Source organism: Vidua macroura, chromosome 1 (genome assembly GCF_024509145.1).
Source record: "Vidua macroura isolate BioBank_ID:100142 chromosome 1, ASM2450914v1, whole genome shotgun sequence".
In the NCBI taxonomy this organism is placed as follows: Eukaryota; Metazoa; Chordata; class Aves; order Passeriformes; family Viduidae; genus Vidua; species Vidua macroura.
In genome coordinates this window covers 89,955,127-89,977,602 of record NC_071571.1, presented here as the reverse complement: position 1 = coordinate 89,977,602, position 22,476 = coordinate 89,955,127, and the positions used below count along the sequence as shown (strand labels likewise).

Here is a 22,476-nt window from a genome sequence, read left to right as displayed (position 1 = left end):
GCAGGGAAGTCAAAATAAAAGTTGCATTTTGCTTTTAAAGAAGTACTGAAAAAGGTAGTCATTTAAAGAGTGACCAAGTTATCATCATGTGGAGATACAGCCTCCTAGTCCTGTGCATACAATTCCATTATTAAAACAAAAAAAAAGCCAAAAAATAAAGTGTCTTCTGACCACATATACATGACAGCAGGGGTTCAGGATTGGAAGAAGAACATTTGATATTTATTTTGAAAGACAGACCAAGCATCATAGGTATTCTCTAAGGTATTTTACTCAGAAGTCAGGAGCACTCTCCAATGATGGCTTCCCTTCTGCACATACAATTTATACACAAAGATATCTGCTGATGATCATAATTAATAACTACACTAAAATGTGTTTAATTAAGTTTACCTACTACACTGGAAAAATTTTTTCTTATCTTTTTTTTCTTTAAGTCTTAGCAAACACGTGCAAATATGGATGAAAACATGTCATCAAAAAATGGGCTCAGAACTCAGTCAGCCTGACAATGAAATCCCTATTGTGTATATTTAAAGATGGATGTCTGCAATTTTCTTTACTAAAATACTTTGACATTTCCCTGCCAGAGACCTTCTATCAGAGTAGAAAACAACGAAGCAGCTGACACAGTAATGTACTGCAGCTTTACTAGAGCCAAACTGACTTTTCTTGAGGCATTCTCTATACACTGTGCTCCTAAAGTTTAAAACAGTAGGATTTATCTTTTGACTTATACTTTTAGCAGTTGCTTCAAAGCAGAGAAATGGATCTCCAGGTAGGATGTGCTGCCTTGCAGGACCAGTGTGGGTCTGTATCCTCTACCTGAGCACATTCCTCTGAAGATAGCACAGCTTGCTCTGTGGCAGGGAAAGAAGCCTGCAGACACTGGGGAGGCTGAGATTTATGTAGTGCACTGTTTTAATCCTATTTGTCTTCAGCCTTTTCAAAGGATTGGAATGGCAGGTATGCAGGTCTAGCCTACCCACATCCTACCTACAGCTGCAAAATGAGGAAAAGCTAAGGCTTTGCCAAGACATGGCAGAGAGATGGTCTGGCTTATACATGTCTGGCTCCAGCTCTGCTGAAGCTTGTGTCTACCCTCAAACTTGACGTGTGTCAGTCTAACACTTGGTTTCAGATTTTTGGAAACTCTACCAGGAGGCCAAGCCATGTGCAGGACTGATGATGGTATGCTAATGAAAGATACAGTGGATCTGATGCACAGAACCATGCTGTGAGCTGTTCCTGAGATAAGGCCGCAGCAGGCACATCGCTGGGGGAATGAAAGACTCCAGACTGCTGCAGCGATAAGGAGGTTACATTAACAACAATGTTTAATTTAGGCCAGCATATTTATACCCCACTGCTTGCAAAGAACGGGGATGTTAAACGATCGGTCCACTTGATGGCAGCATCGGTCTGCACATGCTGAACTCACTGTTCTCTGAGCTGGAAAGGAGAGCAAGTGAAGACATCAAAGCTTGTCTTACCTCCTCCCTCATCTTCTTCACTGTCTCACCTTTCTGTTAAAGAAGCATAAAAAAAGCCCCGTTAGCCTGGGCTAAGAAAAGAGAAATGATATTCAATAGTTTGACATGAATATAAAGTTATTTTCTGACCTTTCCGATAATGCTTCCAACCTCCTGAAACAGAAAAAAAAAGAGACACTGTGAATGATACGATTTGTTATAGAAGAGCATTTGTGCTGTTCGTAAGCTATTTCACTACAATTTATTTCAAACCTTCAGTGTGAAGCATAGCTCCCTTCCACTGTTGCTGTATACAAATATGCCACGTTAGATACAAAGGGATGGACTAAAAATGCAGCTTTGCAGCCAAGTGATCGTGTAAGAAAAACACTTTTAACAGAAACCGATCTCATGGTTACAGATCAATCCTGCTACTATAAACACAGACAAACCCCTATCAGGGAATGAAAAGTTAAGAAATAACAGAACTGCACAATCTACTGGAGAAAATGAGGTGTAATACAAGCATCAAAATAATTGCTGGTTTCTCCAACGGAAGGTATTTACCCTCCTTACGCCTTGTAATAGTGAGAGCTGAATTTCCATGCTACAGAGTGTTATTGTGTAAACACCTGGTGGCCCGTCTTAATCTCCCTATTAAGCACTTAGAAAACAATAACTGCTAATCGCTTTTTAGGGATTTGGGAATTGCTACTGGGCTCCCACAATCTTCCACCAAAGGAAAGAAAATACCGAGAAGTGTGGCAGCGAACATATAGTGGCAGAACATATAGTGGCAGGGGAACAATGTGGCAGTTCTGGTAACATCTCAAAGGTTAAATCAAAAACAAAAAAAAAATCAAAATCTTGGTGAATAAAACCAACAGGTAGCAAAAATGAAACTACTAACAATAAAATGAATAGTCTGGACATGTTACAAAAATCATGCAGCTGTGACATCAAACTGGAAATCATGTGATGGAGAGACCAACTAAAGGAAAATAAACTGCTCTTCTATACTAAGATTGCAAAATCTACTTCTACAGTTAAAGACTGCCTCAGATGGTTGAGCTGTCTCAGATGTATGATACACCACTTGCCCCCACCCAGTCCATACACTTCAGTGTGATCCATCCTGGAACACAGTCCAAAGTGTAGAATTTTTGAAATTTTTGTCCTCCAACACTCTATCCAGTGATAGACTCGTGATAAAGTGGTACTGACTTCACTCTGCAGGAAAGAACTACCTACAGTGACCTTGAGTTATTTTTGCCAGTTGTTTATAAGCTCATAACACAAAGCTCTTTCTGCTTGCAACTCCTCACATCCTGCTCACAAGACATGAAGACTTTTCAGTGAGACAAAGTTACCTATTTCAGTGAACTCTGGCATACCGTTCCTTTATGGTCTCTGCAAGTCTGCACACAACACCTGACTGAGGGGAACAGTCAATACACTGCTGGACAGGCTGGAAAACTGGGCTGGGAGAAAGCTCACAGAGTAGAACGAAGTCAGATGAAAAGCCCCATGTCTGCGATGGAAAAAGCCCATGCAGCAGGGCAAGCTGGACAAAAACTTGCTACCTTAAAACTGACTTTGCAGAAAAAGTCCCAAGGGTCCTAACTCAGAACTTCAACATAAATAAAATAATAAATAAATAAAATAAAATAAATAAACATAATAATAAATAAATAATAATAAAGAATAAATAATAAATAAACATAAATAAAATAAATAAATGAGTACATCAGCAGTGCACCCCTGATCAATCAAAGGCTGGACTGTATTAGCAGGAGTGTAGCCAGCAGGCTAGGGCAAATGGCTCTTTGTCATTCTGTTTGTGAGAGCATGCCTGGAGGGTTGTGGCCACTTTTGGCCTCCTAGTACAAGACAGACAAGGACACACTAAGGTGAATTCAATGCAGGGCCACCAAGCTGGTCAAGGGACCAGAGCACAGGACACATGAGGAGAGGCTGAGAGAACATTTGTTCTTAAGAAGAAAAGACTTGACAGGGGAGTCTTACTGCAGTGTACAATAAGGGCAGCAAGCTACAATATCAAATTCCTACACAATGTGAGGAAAAAATTTACCATGGGGATGGCTGGACATTGAAAGAGGCACCCAGAGAATCATCATTCTTAAAAGGTGTCAGAACCCAGCCCGGGAAAGGTCCTGTGTAATCTGCTCCAATGCAATCTGCTTGATTCAGGAGGTCAGACTGGAGACCTTTGTTGGTCCTTTCCAACCCTCATTGGTCAGTGATTCTTCAGTCATAGCCTTATTCCCAGTGAAGTCAATGCCCTATTAGCCACAAAGCTCCTCAGTCCTGTGAGGCCCCTTCTCAGGTTTATTTTCAAACTGTGCTTTTCCCATTTTCGTTTTTTATTTCTCTTCCAACTGCTCTTTCAAGATGGCATTCTGCACTCTTGTACACACTGACCTGAGAACAGATATTGTCCAGACAGGAGCTGCAAATCTTCCAGTGGTATCTGCTTTACAAAGCTACAGTTCTGCTGGCCTATGTAGAGTAGACCTTTACACTTCACACAGCTATGGGAGTGCTTTTGGCAAAGCTGCTTGTGTCCATTTGAGACTAAGAGGTATCTGCACCTGTCCACATACAATGCAGAGAAGCAGCTCTGTGAGAATGGGAATGAAAGGATTCTCTGCAGTTTTCTGTCTTATAACTAAATTATTGTAATAGTCTCTTAATATGTGAATTTAGGTCACACCTTTTCCTGTGGCTGAGGCAGCCATACCAGCATGCTGTGAAGATTCTCAAATGAGATGCAGGTTTTTTGTTAGCAGTGACACAAATCTGGGATGCCCATTCCCCCAGATTTTCAAGACCTTACTGTATTTTATATTATCATTGTAACTGCCAATCTCACAGTAATTGCTGAATGGGAAATACAGGGAGCAAGGCTTTCAGTGATGACAAGTCTTGGGAATTCCCCATGTCCACTAGTTTCTATCTGACCACTTAGCACATCTGGCAGTTTTATCTTAAAAATTTATTCCACTCTTCTCAGTTCCAGCTTTCAGAAACAATTACTTTCATCATAAAACAAATTCTTAGGAGGTAGAAGGACGTTTTGCTAGGGGCAAGAACATTCTGTTTCAGTTGCTATGGGCAAGCAACTATATTTCAGTCCATGGTACAACTTTGGGTTTTGTATACCTGAAGTTTCATTAGAATATGTAGGCCTAGTCATGAACCTCCAAGGCTCTGTCAGTATAAACTTAATACAAAATCTGTCCCAATCCATTTGATCATCTCGGGTCTTAATGAGAGATGCTGTTCTTTCAGAAATGAATGGATGGGTCATGGGTAATAAATGCAAAAATGTCTTCCTTGGAAATAGGAGAACATACTTTGCTTTAGGGACAGAAAAGCAATGCACTGTTTGTAGCATTGGTAAAAAAGATGGTCCATTTCCAACATGGGAATGAGGAGTATTTAAACAAGCAAAAGGGAGCACAGAATAAAAAGATTCTCAAGGCTGCTTGTTTCACCGAATTCTCTGTGAGTTATGCATTGGATTTCAGTGGGGACAGGAATTCTACATGGCCGATCATCACCTCGTTATTTATTAACTAAGAGCACAAGCTACAAAAGAAATGAGTGAAAGAACTGTGTGAATACTACTGAGTAAGACTGGTGACCAGTTCCTTGGAACGTGCTAGCAATGACATTGTAATCATATGGAGTACTTTAAATCTTCCCCTCATCACAGGGTGACTTTAGAGCTTATTCTATAAGCCAGTTTCAAAACATCCAAGCCAATGCCACCTCTCATTCTCCCCTGGGAGATGGGATTCTGCTTGGCAATGTGAGGTAAGGTCACAGGGGCAGAGAGAAGCACTAACTTTACATGAACATTTCAGAATTTTTTCAGAGTTTTGCTTTATACAAATTACTGGAAAAAAACAGAAATATAGAATGTTTTTAAATGGGTCACTTCAGACTTTTCTGGGCCTTAGCTTTTTCTAGGAAATACCCTAGAAAGTACTAGTGACAACAGATCATGAGAAACCTATTTCAACCACAGATTAAATCAAAAGTCTCTTTTCACCTCATTCTTCAAATTACCGAAGCTACTTCACCAAACCTTTCATGTTTCTTTATACAGTCCAATATTTGTTTCATACAGTTTCTCATATCACCATGAAATAAGTTTACTGCTAAATGAGATACCTAACATCATTTTTATGACACTCAAGTTTTAGCATTATTTCTAACCAAGGTTACTTTAATGGCTTTATCTTCTTCAGAAAATGTTTCTAGATCTGCCAGACATCAAATGTGCTGTAGTTAAGTGCATAAGACGTCTCTCACCTACATTGGTTCATTACAAGTTAGGAGTTCAGTGTAAGTCAGGCAACCAACCCTCACTGCAGTCCAGGGAGAGATAGTAGAGGATATTTTGTTCCTAAAGGAGGGAAGAAGTGTAATCCCAAGGGTTTTTGCTTCTTCTCATCTGCAGAAGAAGCAGCCTAAACTGACACTAACATATGCCAAGTTTGGTGAGAGGAGTTCTACAGCTGATGTCAAGTTCAGCCTCAGAGCAGGTCAGACAAGTGTTTGATCCAGCTGCACTAGCAAATAATTGCCTATTACAATATACTAACAACTCCTGAATTATTTGCTGTTTTCCAGTACTCGGGAATATAAGCTAGCAGTAGCTATTGATCATCAATCTCAGACTGATTTATTTACTAAGCATCCACATGTAAATATAGTGGAAAAAGTTATATGATAACAATTACTGAGTTTCACATAATCACATTTCAACAGCAGATCAAAAAGAAGTGCACAAAAAGAAGTTATAAAGGGGGGAACTAAAACTCAGTGGAAAAAAGACAGGTCCAAGCCAACCCATGTGGCAGACTGATGCCAGAGCTAAAAGCACTACCTAGGCTCCTTGGCCTCAACATGTAAACACCCACTCTCCAGACACAATTGTGCTACAACACCCATGCTGGATGACTCCAAAATGCTGTGTGTGTCTGCCTACACCCACTGATCCATCCCCACATATACACAGGTATATTTGTTTATTTGTATTTAAAGTCAATATATACATGCAGGCACTAAACAGACGAGTATCAACTTTCCTTCAAGGAATGACAGGAAGGAATTTGGGGTGCCTATCCTGAAATTCATCAAAGGAGCCTGAGTTTCAGATGGTGTTGCATACCCAGCCCAGGTAATGACTTCCAAAGGGCATTCCCACCTGCTGACCGTATCTCAAGCACGGGAGTCTCACACCTGTGCTCAAAGAGTCGTTTTGGAAAACCCCAGGAAAATTTGAAATCTACATGCTGATTTCAGATAGCCTGAAGATAATTCTCAAGCCTGGGGGACAGAGTTGTCATTATGATTTTCTTTAGTAGAAAATTTCTAATCAAGTAGATAAAACAAGAGCTGAACTTCACCAACAAACCCTGGGAGACTGCCCAGCATCAATAAAGTATATTGCTAACCAACAAGCCAATTCACTGCAGATAACTTGAGGAAAAGCAATGGTAAAAAAAGGGGATGGTTTCTTTCATGCTGAAATGTAGCATATAACATTATTTGCACACCTTATTCACAAGAATGTGATGAATTTTGCTCTTAATGAACACTTGGGAAGTGGTGGACCCATCAAAGAGCAGAAAGCTATTTCTGCAGACTGTGCATCATCTGTGGTGAAGATGAGGCAGCACCCACAGAACAAAAGTGGGCAGCAAAAATTCCTGTTTGTGAAGGCTTTTGCAGAGCTCTTGATGGTAAGAATGACTAAACAAAGATATAAAACTGGCTGTAGAAGAAACCTATTTCCTAATCAATTATCTCGTGTGTCCTTTGAATAGCAAGAGAAAGAAATCAGTCATTTTAAGAAAACAAGAGGCTTAATAAATGACAACAAATCTTGGTTTAAAGATTAACCTTTGATCTGTAAACATGAAGTGTGAAATTCCATTACTTCTTCTAAGTGTGAGGTTGGTTTAATAATTACTGAGTCTTGGAAAATCAAAACAAAACCAGGTAGCTATTGTGGGACCATAGAGACACACAGGTCTTGCTCTATTATCATGCTGATTTTATTATCTGTGCTATGGGGCAAACAGAACAAAAACTTCATAGGATCCCTGAGATAAAGCCACGTCTAGAAGGAAAACACATTTAAGAAATAATATAGGAGTATATGCTTTCACCTCAAAACATCCAATGAAGCACAGGCTCCATCCTAAAGCCTGAAATTCCTTCAGGCAATGCTCTGATTGCACATGCTAACCTGCTTTCTAAAAAGGACAAGGACAAGGTAGAACCAGTAGCGCTGGAGTCTACAAACAAAACAGCTTTGAAAGGAAAGGAATACAGCCTTCCATGGTGGGGAAGCATCTGTCATGGGACAAGGATGGGTCCTGGCAACAGCACACAACAGCTGTGCTGATAAAGTTTTCTAGACTGAGACCAGTTGTCTTTCTCCCATCCATAAGGAGGCATTAACATCACTCAACTCTCTCTCTCCTCACCTTCACCTGAGGACACAGTTGCCAATAGTCAACTAAGCTCATGAATATGCTTGCGTGGAAGACCCCAAGAACATGCTCCACAAAGCCATTCTGAACAATGTGTTTGCATGGGAGCATGTGGGGCATCAGCATTTTTCAAAGACTGGAAGTCAGTTTTTGGAAACATGACATAATGTGTCAGCCTCAGAGCAAAAATGGCCACCTTGGGTAAACTGAGAATCTGATTTGTGTTCTGGGATTACGTGGGATTAGCCACACTGCCATGGGAGATCTCATGTTCCTAGGTGATGCTTCAGTAGTCACTGTCTGATGCTCACAGCCCTAATTTAGAAAGGCATTGTGGTCCAAGGCCTTCCTTACTGAAGCAGATCTTTTGCTAACAAATATGGTAATGCATAAGGAAATCTAAAAATCATGTTTTTTCTAATGGAGACTTCAGTATTATGCATCTTCTGCAAGTACATTTAACATTCTTTTGGGCAGCTGTGCCAATGAGCATTTTTCCTTTGCTTTTTAATAGCAGATGGGTAGCCAGCTTACATTTAGTTTCACACCTAAGCTCCCAGACTTCCCTGCCAAAACCAACCCGAAAATCAGTTCTGTCCCTGTGCTTGTCCCTGCACCTGTGATGCTGAAGCAGCAGCATCGAGTAGTACCTTCTGCAATCTCAGTTCATTACAGTCATGCACTGATGGGGAGATTTTGTTTGGTAAAAGTGGGAACACTCAGCTATGGAGATTGTTTTTGGGAGTAGAGAGTGCCCGGAGGCTGGGGGAACTCTCTCTCTTCCTTTCTGCTGATTTTTGAGGCTAGTGAGAGTATCTTGACTGCTCCTACAAAAACACAGAGAAGAGATCCATCTTGTGTTGTGCATCTGCGTGCACAGTTTTGTTCCATGACCAGGACTCTCAGGTATCACAGTAATGCAAGCAAACACAACAGGAACTATAATAGCAATAGGCAGGACAGTCAATCCTCATAATACCCTGACAGTGTTTGTGGAAACTAGAAAGAACAGAACAAACATTGGCTTGATTGGCATTTTATGGCTTGGATTGTATAACTGACAAGGTGATTCTTAAAGTTACTTTGTTGCATTCTGTATTTCAATAAGTAAAAAATAAAAAATGGAAAAGGAGAAGGTCATTACTTTTAAGATGGGGAAAATTAATTTCTGTACTTGTTTTATGGTCTTTCAGGAAGGCAATTAATCAATCAGGCATCAAAAAAGTGGCCACTAACAGAAATCTCTGATACTAAAATGGTATTATCTGTACTAATGAAAAATGCAATTTTTATTAATGATTTTATTCTGTATTTGAGCTGTTAAGTGTAAGCCATCACTTTATGAATCTAAATTTTCTTTCTTTTTCTTGTAAAAATTCTGTATGTAGCATCACAAAATAATCACCAACATGCCTGAAAGTCACCATTGAAGCTGGATGTAAGTCACTGTAACCAGTGCTTCCAGCGCCAAAAGTCACCCATTGACCCTGCTGAAATAATTTTGAACTCAGATACCTTGAGTTCCTCAGGGAATATAAAATTACGCTGTAAGTACTAAGGCACTCATAGGGTTTTGTCCAAACCCAAACATTTGACTGAAGATACATCTTTCTAGTTCACTGCTGCTGAATGAGAAATGCATCATTGAGCAAATGGCATTATGTAAAGAAAAGCTCCATTCAATCATCATATCTTTCCTCCATCAATGCAGATTATACAATCTAATAGTACATGTGCTACTCTCTACTGGACATATTTAAAATTTGCATAGGAGATTTACAGAACATAACAAAAGTCTCTATACCAGTTTTTTTCTTGGGATTCCCTTATTAGATTAATTTTCAAAATAGTATTTTATATCATTATTTCCAGCCACAAGCACTTGCAGCATTCAAAATACCATGACATTCTTATTTATAATATGTATTTATGAGAATGTTTGAAGAAAGCTAGGCACAGTCTCCTCAGTCTCCTAAAACTTTTGTTATTTTTCTGTGAATTCCCCCTCTGTCAGTCTTCACCATCACTCACACACATGGCACCTGCTGCTGAGCACAGAACTGCAGGTGTGATTCTGCCAGAAGAACAGTAAAGCAATTACCTTCTCCTTGCCCCATGATGCACCAACGCCATACATCCAAAATTGCACACACTTTTGCTGAAATAGCTTTCCTCTCCAACTTAGCATATCCCAAATGTGCCACTCTCTAGACACTGACACATCTGATGCTTTTTAGCCTTTTATGCTTTCCAGATTTCCCTCTGTCACTGAACATGTATCTTCTAAATTACCTTCTCCAGTTAATTGCCTCAACTCTCCAATTTACATCTCTCAGTATTTGGCAAGAGTCCTACTTTCCTGCCAGTTTTCCCTTCACTCCTTCATCCTACCTGTAAATTATTTCTTTGTTCTTCCTAACCATCTGACTTCATTAATCCATTTTGCTGAACTCCATTATCTTTCTCTAAAAGATTCCTCAGGCTCAATACATTACTATATTCTACTTTGGTTTCTTGCAGACTCCACTGCACCCAATATGATTTCATCAATGCACACGTTCACACGGTGCCTTTGGAAACAATGCATTATTTCTCATGCAGGTTTGTACTGGAGGGAGGAAGCAGAGATTCTTGCACCACCACTATGAGATGGAGGTGGATCTTGTAGTAGATGTGTGACCTGCTGCCCTTTCTATGTTGGCCCATTTGAACATTTTCTCCTGTTACACCTCATGGACCTGGCTTTTAAATCTCCACTAAGCTGCTTTCCTGAGATTTAAGACCTTTCTACTGACACAGTCTCTTTACCGTCCACATCTAAAATTAAACTTTAATGTTGAGTCTCCAAAGTCTTAATTAGCCTGTTAATACTGGCTGTGCAGAAAACCAAACTAGTCCAAAATCATGTTATCATTATCCAGTATAGTCAAAATAGGTGCTTTTTCAACAGCTATTTCTTTCTGGGCATGAACTGACCAAACCTAGTTCAAGACCACTGCAGATGTCAAGTGCTAACATATGCTGGTAGACACCCAACATATGGGCAAGGCTACAATTTCCAGTCTTTCAATCTCATTACCTGAGGCAGTAAACAAGGAAGAATCAGCCACAAGTCATGGGAATAGAAAATTCAGCAAAAGATGAGCAAGGAATGGTAAGAAGTATGGAGGTCTACACCTATATCCTATGATATGCAAAGAACCAAAATAATTTTTATCTTTATAAAGATTTAGAAAGGAAGAAAAAGTAAAAGTTACAGCTCTTTTGGGGCCTGAGCTCTGCCTCTCCATACAGAGGGCTCTGATAGCTGGGGGCTGTTTGCCCATGAATGCACATACACTCCATTTGCTTTTCTTACACTCCTCAAAAACAGTGATCTGATCTGGGCAAATATTGCTATTCTTGCCTTTGCTGGAAGCAGAAATCTTGCAATCCCTGCAATACTGCAATCTTGCCCAGTATACTTTTGAAGTAGACACAGATAATCAAATACCCATATTCATTCACGTCTCTTTCCTACACAGTGATTTTACTTATTTTACTTCAAGAAACAGCAAGGATCAGATGGAAAATACAAAAGTAGGGCACTGTAAACAGCCTCAACTAATATTCTCTGTTTTTCTCTACTGAAAAGTATGAAACAGCTTTATTTCTTAATGTTTTGCATCATCCTCATTAATAAAGGATGAAAATGCGTATCTGCATTATTTAACATATTCTATATTTCTAACTGCGTGTCCTTCAAAAGGCTCTTCTGTTTCTGACCCCTCTGGAGAAGCATTCAGGTAACTCGGACAGAAAGGCGCTGAGCAGCAGAGGCTGCAGTGCCTGTGAAGTGCAGCTTTACATGATGAATTCAATTTTGTCTGACTTGTTCTTAGAAACCTTCAGTGATGGATGGTGCAGCATGCCCAGGCAGCCTCCTCCCCTCGCACATCCTCGTAACAAGTTTTTCCTAATCTTGCTTTTGAGATTTCCTACAAACACTGACAGTTGCTTCTCAGTGGATGCAAGGAATGCCTAAGCACTGCCCTTGCAGCATCCTCACCCACACCTGCCCTCTAATTCATCACAAGAAAATGTGACAAATGTTTTGTGTTGCTCATGATTTCTCTTCAGGGCTGTAACACCATCGTAACTTTTTCACTGATGTAACATGGCACAAGATGAAAATTAGGCCTTTCATCTAACATAATCACAAAATCTCTGAAAGTCCTAGCTCAGGAGGACACCTTTCACACCAGGCCCTGGAAATACTGAGGTTACCCCGAGGTTAACCTTTCATACCTCACAGCTGTTGGCTTTTTGCAGGGCCTGCACAAATTCTTTTTCCACTATCACTGATAAAATAATTGCTGCCCTCCCTTAACACCATGTTTTCTGCCATGAGAATAACAAGGCTGTGCCTTGCCTTGTTGCCTGCTGGCTGCTCCCAAACCTTGCTATGCTGTGTGCTCCCAGGGGCTATCCCAGCCTCCTCAGCCAGAGGCTGCACAAAGCCCGGCAGGAGCTCAGCTGGCCATGCAGACACTCCTTTCCCCAAAGCAAGATAAAGCAAAGGTGCTGATCAGTGGTGTCCTACCTGCCCTGCGGAGACACTGGTCCTGGTTCTCCCAGAGCTCAGGACTTCCTATTTCTTTTCCTTTCACCACATGATAATATCTTTTGTTTTGCCACATAATTTGTTTGTTGTGGTGGTTTTTTTATTCATTACCATCTTGCAGAGGTCTGGCTACTCATACAAATCCTCATTTTTCTGCAGGTATAGAATTTACCTTAATTGCCTCATTAAGATGTCCATTCTTGACTTAAAGCCTCTATACAAATCACATGAAAAGTATATGCTGAAAATTTCCCAAGTCTGCAGGACTTACAGTCAAGATAAGCAAGCACAGTAGCACAAGTTATGGATTTCTAATTAAAATGCAAGCAAACAACACAAAGCACATAGGCCTTCCCTATGCAAAGGTACACTGGTAATAATGGTTTAGAGATAGAGAGTTAAAGTTAGTAGGGAGAGGTTCTCATTTTTCCATGCAATGCATTAATAAATAACATTTAAATTATTTTAATTTAAAAATAACTGAATTCAGTTTGTTCCTGCTATTTTAAAAACCTTTTTATTTCCCCTCTTCTCTCTCAAGTTATGACCAGTTATTTACAGACCAACTTCTGCTTCTAGACAAACAGTTTTGTCTAGAAATATTAATTAGAGATCAACAATTTCCACTGATGTCATTACCACAACAAATCTCAAGGAAGTCTAGAAATGTGTTTCTTCTTTTGCAGAGGCACATACAGCTTTCAGAATGCTTTCTCACATTGAGTTCATATTGATTCAGACATCCTTCATTCCTCTGTATTATTTCTAAAACACAGAAATGACATCAAAGAAACGGAAAGCGTCTGACTTTTATCACCAAAATAAATTCTGCTTCAATGTACTCTTTCCAATATTAGGCACAATAGGATACATGATTAGAGCACAGTGGAGCTAACAGAATACCCATCGTGCCTTGTTAACTGAGGATGCATGGTATAGATCCAGGTAAAATTTGAACTTTGTAGCTTTTGAGGGTTTAATTTAGACCCTTGGGGCTACATATGCATTGAAGACTGGACACATAACATCCATTATTGTTAAAAGTGGTTGCACACAAAATCAATAATGTTTAACAGAGAAAATGAACTTTATCTGATTTCATTTCTGATTTTAAAAAATCCCAATAATCCTAGCCCACAGTTTAAATAAAATGTCCTGAAAATGACAGATACTTCATTTTTGCTTTAAAGGCATGATTCTGAAACAAGCAGAGCAGTCTGACAATGATTAAAGAAGCCCAAAACACCATCACTTAAGCACAAGGGAATGTGACTGCACCCAGTAGGGCTGCTTATACCCACTGGGATAAGTATGTGTTCATATGCTTTCATGGATTGGGACCAGAAACCAGTAGAATCAACCCTGAAGACCTAATTTTGAGCACAGACACGTGTACAGATTTTAGGTGGGTTTTGTAAGAGAGAGTGTTATTAAATTTGTTTGACAGATCCCTATTTAAGATGCAGATTTACACACCAGATGCCTGCCTGAAGCTGAATATTTCAGGGGAAAAAAAATCAAAATGGTTAGATCATTTCTGAGAAAAAACATAATTTGATCTGACATAACCTAATTTCTGAGGGTTTTAATTTGCAAATTTAAGCTGTACCCCCTCACACTTCTCCATAAGTAAAATACAATGGGAGATACCTTAGTGTCCTATTTGTGCTGTGAGTTTATCATATGTGTGCTCATACCATAGGTTGAAAACATCCATTATTTAAAAATATATAAGTATTTTAGTTATAAAATTAAACTCTGGGAGTAAAAAATTTTTTTAGATTTATAGATACAAATTCAATCTCCAGAATAATATGCATTATATATTCACTGTTCCCTGTTAAGGATAAGACTAAACCACCTCCTTTCTATAACATTCATCCATTAAGCCTAGAAATGCCTGGAGTTGCCCGATGCAAATAATACAAACAAACCTATGAAATGTGTTTTTTAATTAAAAGCCCACTTTATGATCTGTTGATGAAATAAGCAGCAACCAGACTGTTAAATCTGACAATACTGAATTGGCACTTTGTCTATGGCACAGATTTCCCACTTATCTGCATGCTTTAAGTGCTGCACTGGACAGAAAGGAAATGAGAGTCAGTCTTCCAACCCAAACCCGCAGGGACCTGGACAAACCCCCGGCATATCAGGGGGCTCACTCTGATGAGATGTTACACCAGAATAACGAAGAACTGGACCCCATTTGCATTCAATTGAAATAGACACCACATCTGTGGCAATTATTTCACATGAGTCAATGTTCTGGTATCCTAAAGAGGCCCTGCAAAACTCAGCAAATGCTGAGAAAGGCGAGCTGTATGCAGGTCAGCCTCCTGCAAGGGTCTGCCCAATTTGGCTTGCTATCAATGGAAGAACTCCATTTTTTTTGCTGCCGGATCCGCTCAAAATGGGTTTGTTACAGGCAGGGTTTGTTTCAATGAGCTTGGGCTGCAGCGTGAACTTCAGCAGGATTCCCTGAAAGGCAGGGGGTGATTTTTTGGCCGTGGCAATGGTGCTTTTGACTCAAGGTGGAGGAGGAGCAGACCCTCTGTCAATGCTAGTGCCCAGGCTCTGCTGGTAGCTGCACACACACTCAACACACAGGCAACAGGAAATGCTTCACCTTGCCATGCATGAGAAGGCGTATGGTAAGAGTGACATTGAGACCTCCTTCAGACACTTTTCCGTCCTTCGTGTTCATCCTGGACTTGTATCTTCAATACTTGAAAGTAGCTTCGTTTTTTTGGTTCTTTTTTTTTTTTTCCTTCTTCTATTCACTTAATCAACCTACAGAGAGAGAGAAAGAAAAAAAAACAAAAAGTACCATTGAGTGGCTGAAGCTACTCTGAACTGAGAATATCATGTTGTACAAACCAATTAACATTCCTTCCTTTGATTTTCTGGACCACAGTTTAGTGCTGAAAAGGCTCCTTTGATTATTATCCCTCCCATCCAACTCTTTAGCTCTTCACCAATTACAAGATAAACTCCCTTTTGAAACCTTTAAAATTTTCTTAGCTTCCTGTATTTCAAAGTTGAAAGTACAGAGCAGAGCAGAGTGAAGTACGTTTTCTTCTGAAGAGCACTTTGTTAACCTCTGCAGTGTGTATATGCTACATGCATATATGTGCCTTTCACATGTGCCTGGTGCTGTTTGCATTTCTCTCCTTGTTACTGCCTCTTTCTCTTTTTGCTCTTGCAGAAGAGATATTTTTGTTTTCTCTCCAGCTAGAGAGAAATTAATTCTGAGTCTAAACACTGATCCCTGCCAGCAACAGTGGATGACACATTATCAAAGACATCTGAATAACTAAGAGCCACTTGCTGTTGTAAATCTGGGCACTGTCTGACTTTGTTTTTGTCTGTGAGGCCCAGAGGTGGCTCAGTCCCTCCAAGGCCAAAGCTGAGCTTCAGCCCTAAGTGGAAGGAAGATTTTTCTTAATTCCTCATGACAAATTGCAGATTTCCAGACATTTACAAAACCATAAATATCCTAAAATGCTAATGAAAGCTGCAAGGGCTGTCTTTGAAGGGATAAACAAGCAGCATTATAAGTTTATTAATGCAAGGACATTTATCAGCACAAACAAAAATGTGGGCAGGAAGGAATATTACCAAGGGCAGACAAATTCTGTAGTAGAAAAGACTTAGCGACTCCTTATTTAGTTTTGTCCTTTTCAGGTTTATCTTATAGAGCATAAAACCCTTAGACATTATGCCTCTCAGTAACCATCCCTTTTTGTTACCCATCCTTTATAACAACCCTATTAGCTTTGCATCTTTGGGTTTCCCAAATATTTGCTTTGCATTATATATAAATAGGGCACTGGCTAATGAGCACTCCTAGGGACACCCATTTTGTGTTTTGGAGTGTATAAAAGTGTGTACTTTTATACACACTTTTGTTGTGTTTCAACTGTTTCACTGTTGGGACAGGCTGCTCTCTCCTCGCCAAGACTGCTCAGGCATGGGACTAAACAATTGGAAGGGCCTATGGGATCATTCTCCTAAAAACTCAGGAGGAAGTATCATGAGGTTGCTTTATCACTTCATTAAGCTCTATCCTAAGAGCCACTAAGCACTTTACTAGATCAAAGTGAAGTCCACATTGGCTGAACATGTTATGTGTGAGAGACATCAACAGCAATTCTTAAAGGAAGAGCCCAGGAAATGCGTGCAGTGATTCCTGATGGACTTGCTGAGCTGCCAGCAATCAGTGATTCACAGCACCCTGGGAGACTGCTTCCAGACCTGCATTTTCCACAGCCATTGGTGGTCAGCTTCATGAATTTGTTTAGTGCCTTCTTGCATCCATACATCTGGTCTCCAAAAGTGGTGGTCTCACATGTTTAGTATTAGGGTGGAAAAACGATCTCCACTCTATGTGGCTTAAATTTGCTCACTGAAATTTCCCCTTGTTACACATTTTGCCCTTTGTGTCTTATCTGAAGACTATCACACCAAGTCACTTCTCTGAAGCTGAAACTTCTCATTTCAGCCAGGGCCTATGAATGACCAAGCCACTCCTGATGTTTTTGCCCCTAGGAAATACACCGGAAGAGTTTTCTCTCAAGCCTCTACAGGAATACTAGGGCCACAGAGAGTTCTTGTGCCTTCAGTGACTGCAAGAATAAGTGGCAGACATGCCTAAGGAGAGATGAAAAGAAAGAGTGAGAAAGAGCAGCTTAAACTCCTCATTCCACCTTCCTGATTTCCTCTAACCCAGCATGGACTCAGGGTATTTAGTACCATGTCCTCCACCACCCAGACCACAGCACTGATATAAATCCATTTATCTCACCTTTCTAGGCTTATCACTTACATTACATATTCCCTATCTCATTGGAGAAAGGGAGACAAGAAGCCAGATGCCTGGGTGAGAAGGCAGAAAACAGAAGCAGCCTGGACATGTCTCTGACGCACCATGAGTGCAAGAAGATGACAAGAAATGTTCCAAGGCAGATCTCAGGGAAAAACCTGCAACTGCATGACCATGACAGCCCCTTCTGACAAGTTCAGAGCGTGGAGCAGAGGAGATGACTGCAGTTGTTCCCAGGCTGAGAAAGGGAATGGTCTCATGCTGCTCACCTGCTCCTTGCTGAGGAAAATGTCCTGGCTCTGACAGCCCAGCATTTTTTGATCTGTCAAAGATAACCCAACCAAACCCAAAAGGCCAAACAGGAGCACTTTGGTACATAAACAGTAGCCTAGACCTTGTCATTCTGGACTGTACGAGAGCAACACTGGCCCTCTGAGCCCTCTAGAAACCGATGGCAGCTTTAGGGCATGCTTGGAAGATTTTGAGAACAGCTGTGTTTCAAGTAGAAGCAAGGTATGTAAGACCTCTGTGGATCAAAATTCAGTGTTGAAGGTACAGTTGTGTTTCTAATAGGATGTATTCCCATGTGGGAAAAATAATTCCAGACTAGAAACAGGTTTACAGTTGCCATGGCCTTTTACTACTGGGATGCTACAGCATCACTTTGGAAAAAAATATGAAGGAAAATCTTTACCCCAACAACAAACCAATCTCCACCCGAGCCTGACCTATTCCAGATAAAACCTGAAAAAAAATCAGCAGTAAAAGCTAACACCCAGAGATTAAAAATGAAATTCTACCACAAATATTTTTTGAAAACACACAGCTATTTGATTTTATGAAGGATTTTGTCACTGTCCCTCCTCCCAACAAGCTTAAACTCTGGCACCTGGCACTGAGAATCAGAACAGATGTCTGGGGGAGGGCTGGGAGTGTGTGTGCCTGCAAGGAGTTAGGCAGCTGTGTGAGATACAAAAGGAATTAATTCAAAAAGGCAGTCTCACATGCTAAAGAAGAATATTTAAAAGCTACACATACACCACAAAGAGAGAAGACTTTTTACTATGCCAGGTCAATCACATCTGCCTCAGCTGTCCTGAGAGTGCAAGTATTCTGGGTAAAATATTTACAGCTTTACAGAGTAAACCTACAGCACTGTTAATGACCTGGGTGTTTTGGTTTTAAAGGCGGACTAAAATAAAATGTGTTGTTGTACTTCTTTACTTTTAACTTTAAAGGTTTTTTTTTTTGTTTTTGTTTTTTTTTACTTTTTAATCAAATTTTTCTGCAGACAATGTTGCAAACATGCTGATCTCTGAGTGCATACAGATGTCAGATCATGGCACAAGGAAGAGAATGGTTCCCTCCACAGAGCCTCCTACCAGACAGCAAGACATCCATGTATTTATAAACCTACTGCTGTCATATACAAGCGCATTGCGAATATTTAATTGGTAAAATAATTTCCCTCTCCTTTGCAAAGTCAGCATTATGAACAATTTGCTGTGTTCCTGCTTTGTGTGTGCCTCTCTGCGAGCAAACAGGAGGGTGAACACAGACAGCTTTCCTTTCTCAAGCTCTGTGCGGTGAGCTCCTATGGCTACTCTGGGGGCTGGGAGAGCTGAGTCTCAGACTGAAAAAAAATAACTGTTTCACACTTTTGCTGATGCCAGAGGAAAGTCAGGAGACTCCACAGGTGAGCAGAGAGTACTGTGCAGGGAGGCAGAGTCACTGGCACAGCTAAATATTAAGAGTGAGGGTGTTTGCATTTTAGCCTGCCTTCAGCAGAGAGCTGGCAGTGACAGGAGGACAGCTGGACAACATCCTCTTCCTGACTTTGGGACTCTGCACTAGAATACACAAAGTCCAAGACCTGGGGCTCTGCAGCTCCAGGTAACAAGCAAAAAATATCATGCCCACAGAACAAAGGAAAGTAGCTCACATCAGGTAGTTCCCAGCAAACTGCAGATCTTTACTTCCTTTGGGGCTTTTCCATTGTCTTGTGGACATTTCCACTGCTGTTTATCATGCAAAAAGCAAACATTTTTCTTCAGGTAGTAAAAGACATCCAAATGCATTTTAAAAATCACAACATTTTTAAAACTTCAACAAAATGGATGTGGAGTCATATGCAAATGCCTTTTATCTGTAAGTATATGTTTCTATATATTTTTAGTATTAGCTATCTCAAGCTGGCATATACCCACAGGTCCTACACGCTCAACATTTATTAAACACAATTTTTTAACATGGCTTTTCTGTAATTGTGGGTAGATTAGGCAAATAAAACAAAAAAAGCAACTAAGTCGCAGGTTTATCGGACTACTACAAAACCCCAACACAGTTCTTGGGGATTTCAGTGAATTAATAAAAGCTACAAGATGAACTACACAGCTGAAGGGCAGTGACACAACCCCACACATGCGCACACATGGAGGTTAGGACTCCTCATGGCTGAGGGGATAGTGTGAGATGGCTGCCTGAAGCCTGAGACATGGAAAGCCAACCTCATGACCCCCTTTCTTCCTACCCCTCAAGCCTGCTAATTCCCTCCAAGAAAATAAGCAGGCCATTGCAGAGAATATGGCTGCACAGTGCTTTCTAAAAGATATGCATGTTAAGATGACCGCTTCAGGCACACAGGGTAAGAAAGCAGCAGGCAGGGATGCCAAAGATTAATAAAATCAACATAGTACCAAGGTAGACATCAGGCAATTGATCTCCGAGTTTAAAGCCCAAATAAATTATTTGACATCCGTGAATCTGCCAAGAGAGCTATTATTCTCAAAGATCCAGAGGGATGCAAGGGAGAAGCGAGAGAAAGAGAGTGTGCATAGGGTGAGGTGGGGCAGAGCTGCACAGTCAAAGAGGCATGCTCTGGAAAGCAGAGATGCAAAGAGAAGAGAAGGAGAAAGGCAGGGAGAAAGAGAGAAATTTAGCTTCAGATAGCTGATACAGGGAACAGTGTGAGAAAAATCAATGTGGAAGCAAGAACCACCGGGAAATATTAAAGGAGGAAGCCTGCTCTGCTATGTGAAATCTTGATTTTACAGTTGTTAAATCTGAGCTCTTGGGAAAGAGGAAACTGGCCAGAGCACCCAGCATAGCATTCTCTGTGTTTGGGCCTCAAAACCTCTTGAACTTAATTATGATGCTTCATCACCACAAACTGAAAAATGTAATTATGAAGAAAGCAAGGAAGAATCTACTGATAAAATTGAAAAGAACAAATTCCAGCTGTTCCACTGAAAAAAAAAAAAAAAAGATAAAAGAATGGGGAAATGATAGTGACTGACATTCAGGAGAAGCCACTTCTAATTCATGTGAGGATGGTTAAACTCAGTCATATAGTTTCCATGTTATCTGTAGGTTTAGAAAAAGATAACTTCTTTTCCTTAAGGAAAACATGAGAAAATCTAGTCTCTCACAGTAAACATGTCATTTTCATAATATATGGAAATATCCCAAAGGAGGTATAACTAGGCAGATACTAAGCCATAGACATGGGAGCATGAAAAAGAAGACTAAGACATCAGCAGAGTAACGTGAAGATGAAACACGAAAGTCATGAAAAGGCTGTAGCTAAGTCCTCTTGATCAGAATACTCCAAGTGGAGGGAGACCTCACAGGAATTGGAAGAAACACACTGCCAGGCATCACGATGAGAAGAAACAACCTGTGCTTTCAGCAGAGCACAGCTCTTTGGAGGCTGACTTATGCTACTGACATGATTTTAGTCTTTCATTTAAACTGGAGGGAATACAGGAAGGGATAAGGAACATAAGAAAATTGCCACAGGACAAGAACTGATGCCATTATCAGTAGAGTCGACATATTTGGCCATACAGTAAAGCTTAAAATTAGAAATAAGTTGTCTGCCACAGACAGGTTCGTGCTATGAAACAAGGAGATGACTACTTTGCTTACAAGCTCTTTGATGAGCTAGGCAGCCATTATCTATGGCTTTTCACTTGAAAGTAACATCTCTGGATGTCAAAGGATTAAACAGTGTGATTACCCAAAAAAAACCACTGGCAAAAGAAAACCAACCTGTCCCTCGCCACCAGCCAAAAACCAACAACCACAACTACAGGTGAAATCCAGAGCAAAACCAGCTCAGCTGCAGTTGTGTTAATTTGTTTCAAGGAACATTTTTTCAGAAATTATTAAAGGATATAATGATCTGATAATATTTACAGTCTCAGCTGAAGCAAAAGAAGACAACTGGATATTTGCTAAACATACACTTCTTCACTTTCTGTGTCAACTGAAGGATAAAGACATCCACTGTTACAAAACCACATTGTTGTGAAGTTACTAAAAAAGCTCAAAGGAAGCCCACAATAACATAACAGTAATAATAATGACAATTCTTCAGAGGATTTTTTTCCCAATAATAACCACTTGCAAAAGGAAAAATAAGGCTTTGGAGCACTTCAGTTTTACATAGAAGCCTTACCAGGAGAACCTGATTTAATGTACAATAGCTAAAAAAACAGGTGCAGTATCAACCTTTCTACTTTATCTCTTCCATCTCCCAAATTACTAGAGAGGAATCTACACAAAGGAATAAGATTATACATTTTATTCACATCCTTATAATTTATATCTCCAAAATAGATTTAATGCTAATCTCTAACTCTTTCATGAAGAGAACAAGATCTGCAGATCCTGGCTCCCTTAAATGGTTGTATCATGGCCCATTTTAAGTAGGGGGGATAGTTGGTGTGAATCCAAAAATCCAAAGATGAGAAAATTAATTCTTTGTGTTACTAGAACAAAGCTTGCATGTGTCAGTTGGCACAATGGGTCTTTGGTAAAAAGGTAAAATAAGATAAAACAACAGCTCAAGAATAAAATTTAAACACTAGAGAGAAGAAGGATTCAGGAAATTCATAAATTACATGTTCAAGGAGATACAAATAACACCTAATGAAAGTAAGCTGAATATGGGCTACTAAGAGAGCAGTAATTGAGTACAAAAACAGATATAGAAAATACATGTTTGTGGGGGGTTTTTAAAGTGGTAAAATAGTGCCTCAA

The 22,476-nt window shown here is 40.1% G+C and overlaps 1 protein-coding gene across 12 annotated transcripts in view; it reads right to left on the bottom strand.

Moving 5' to 3' along the window:
* Positions 1-22,476, bottom strand: part of LOC128803471 (poly(rC)-binding protein 3-like) — a 501,238-nt gene that overhangs the window by 46,801 nt on the left and 431,961 nt on the right. For all 12 annotated transcript variants that reach the window (XM_053970572.1, XM_053970580.1, XM_053970555.1 and 9 more), the window contains 3 exons: positions 15,238-15,401; positions 1,623-1,646; positions 1,494-1,526 (listed from right to left, as the gene is read on the bottom strand). In XM_053970572.1, coding sequence (XP_053826547.1) covers positions 1,494-1,526; positions 1,623-1,646; positions 15,238-15,315 — 135 coding nt within the window. In that variant the 5' untranslated portion in view covers positions 15,316-15,401. The remainder of the gene's footprint in view (positions 1-1,493; positions 1,527-1,622; positions 1,647-15,237; positions 15,402-22,476) is intronic.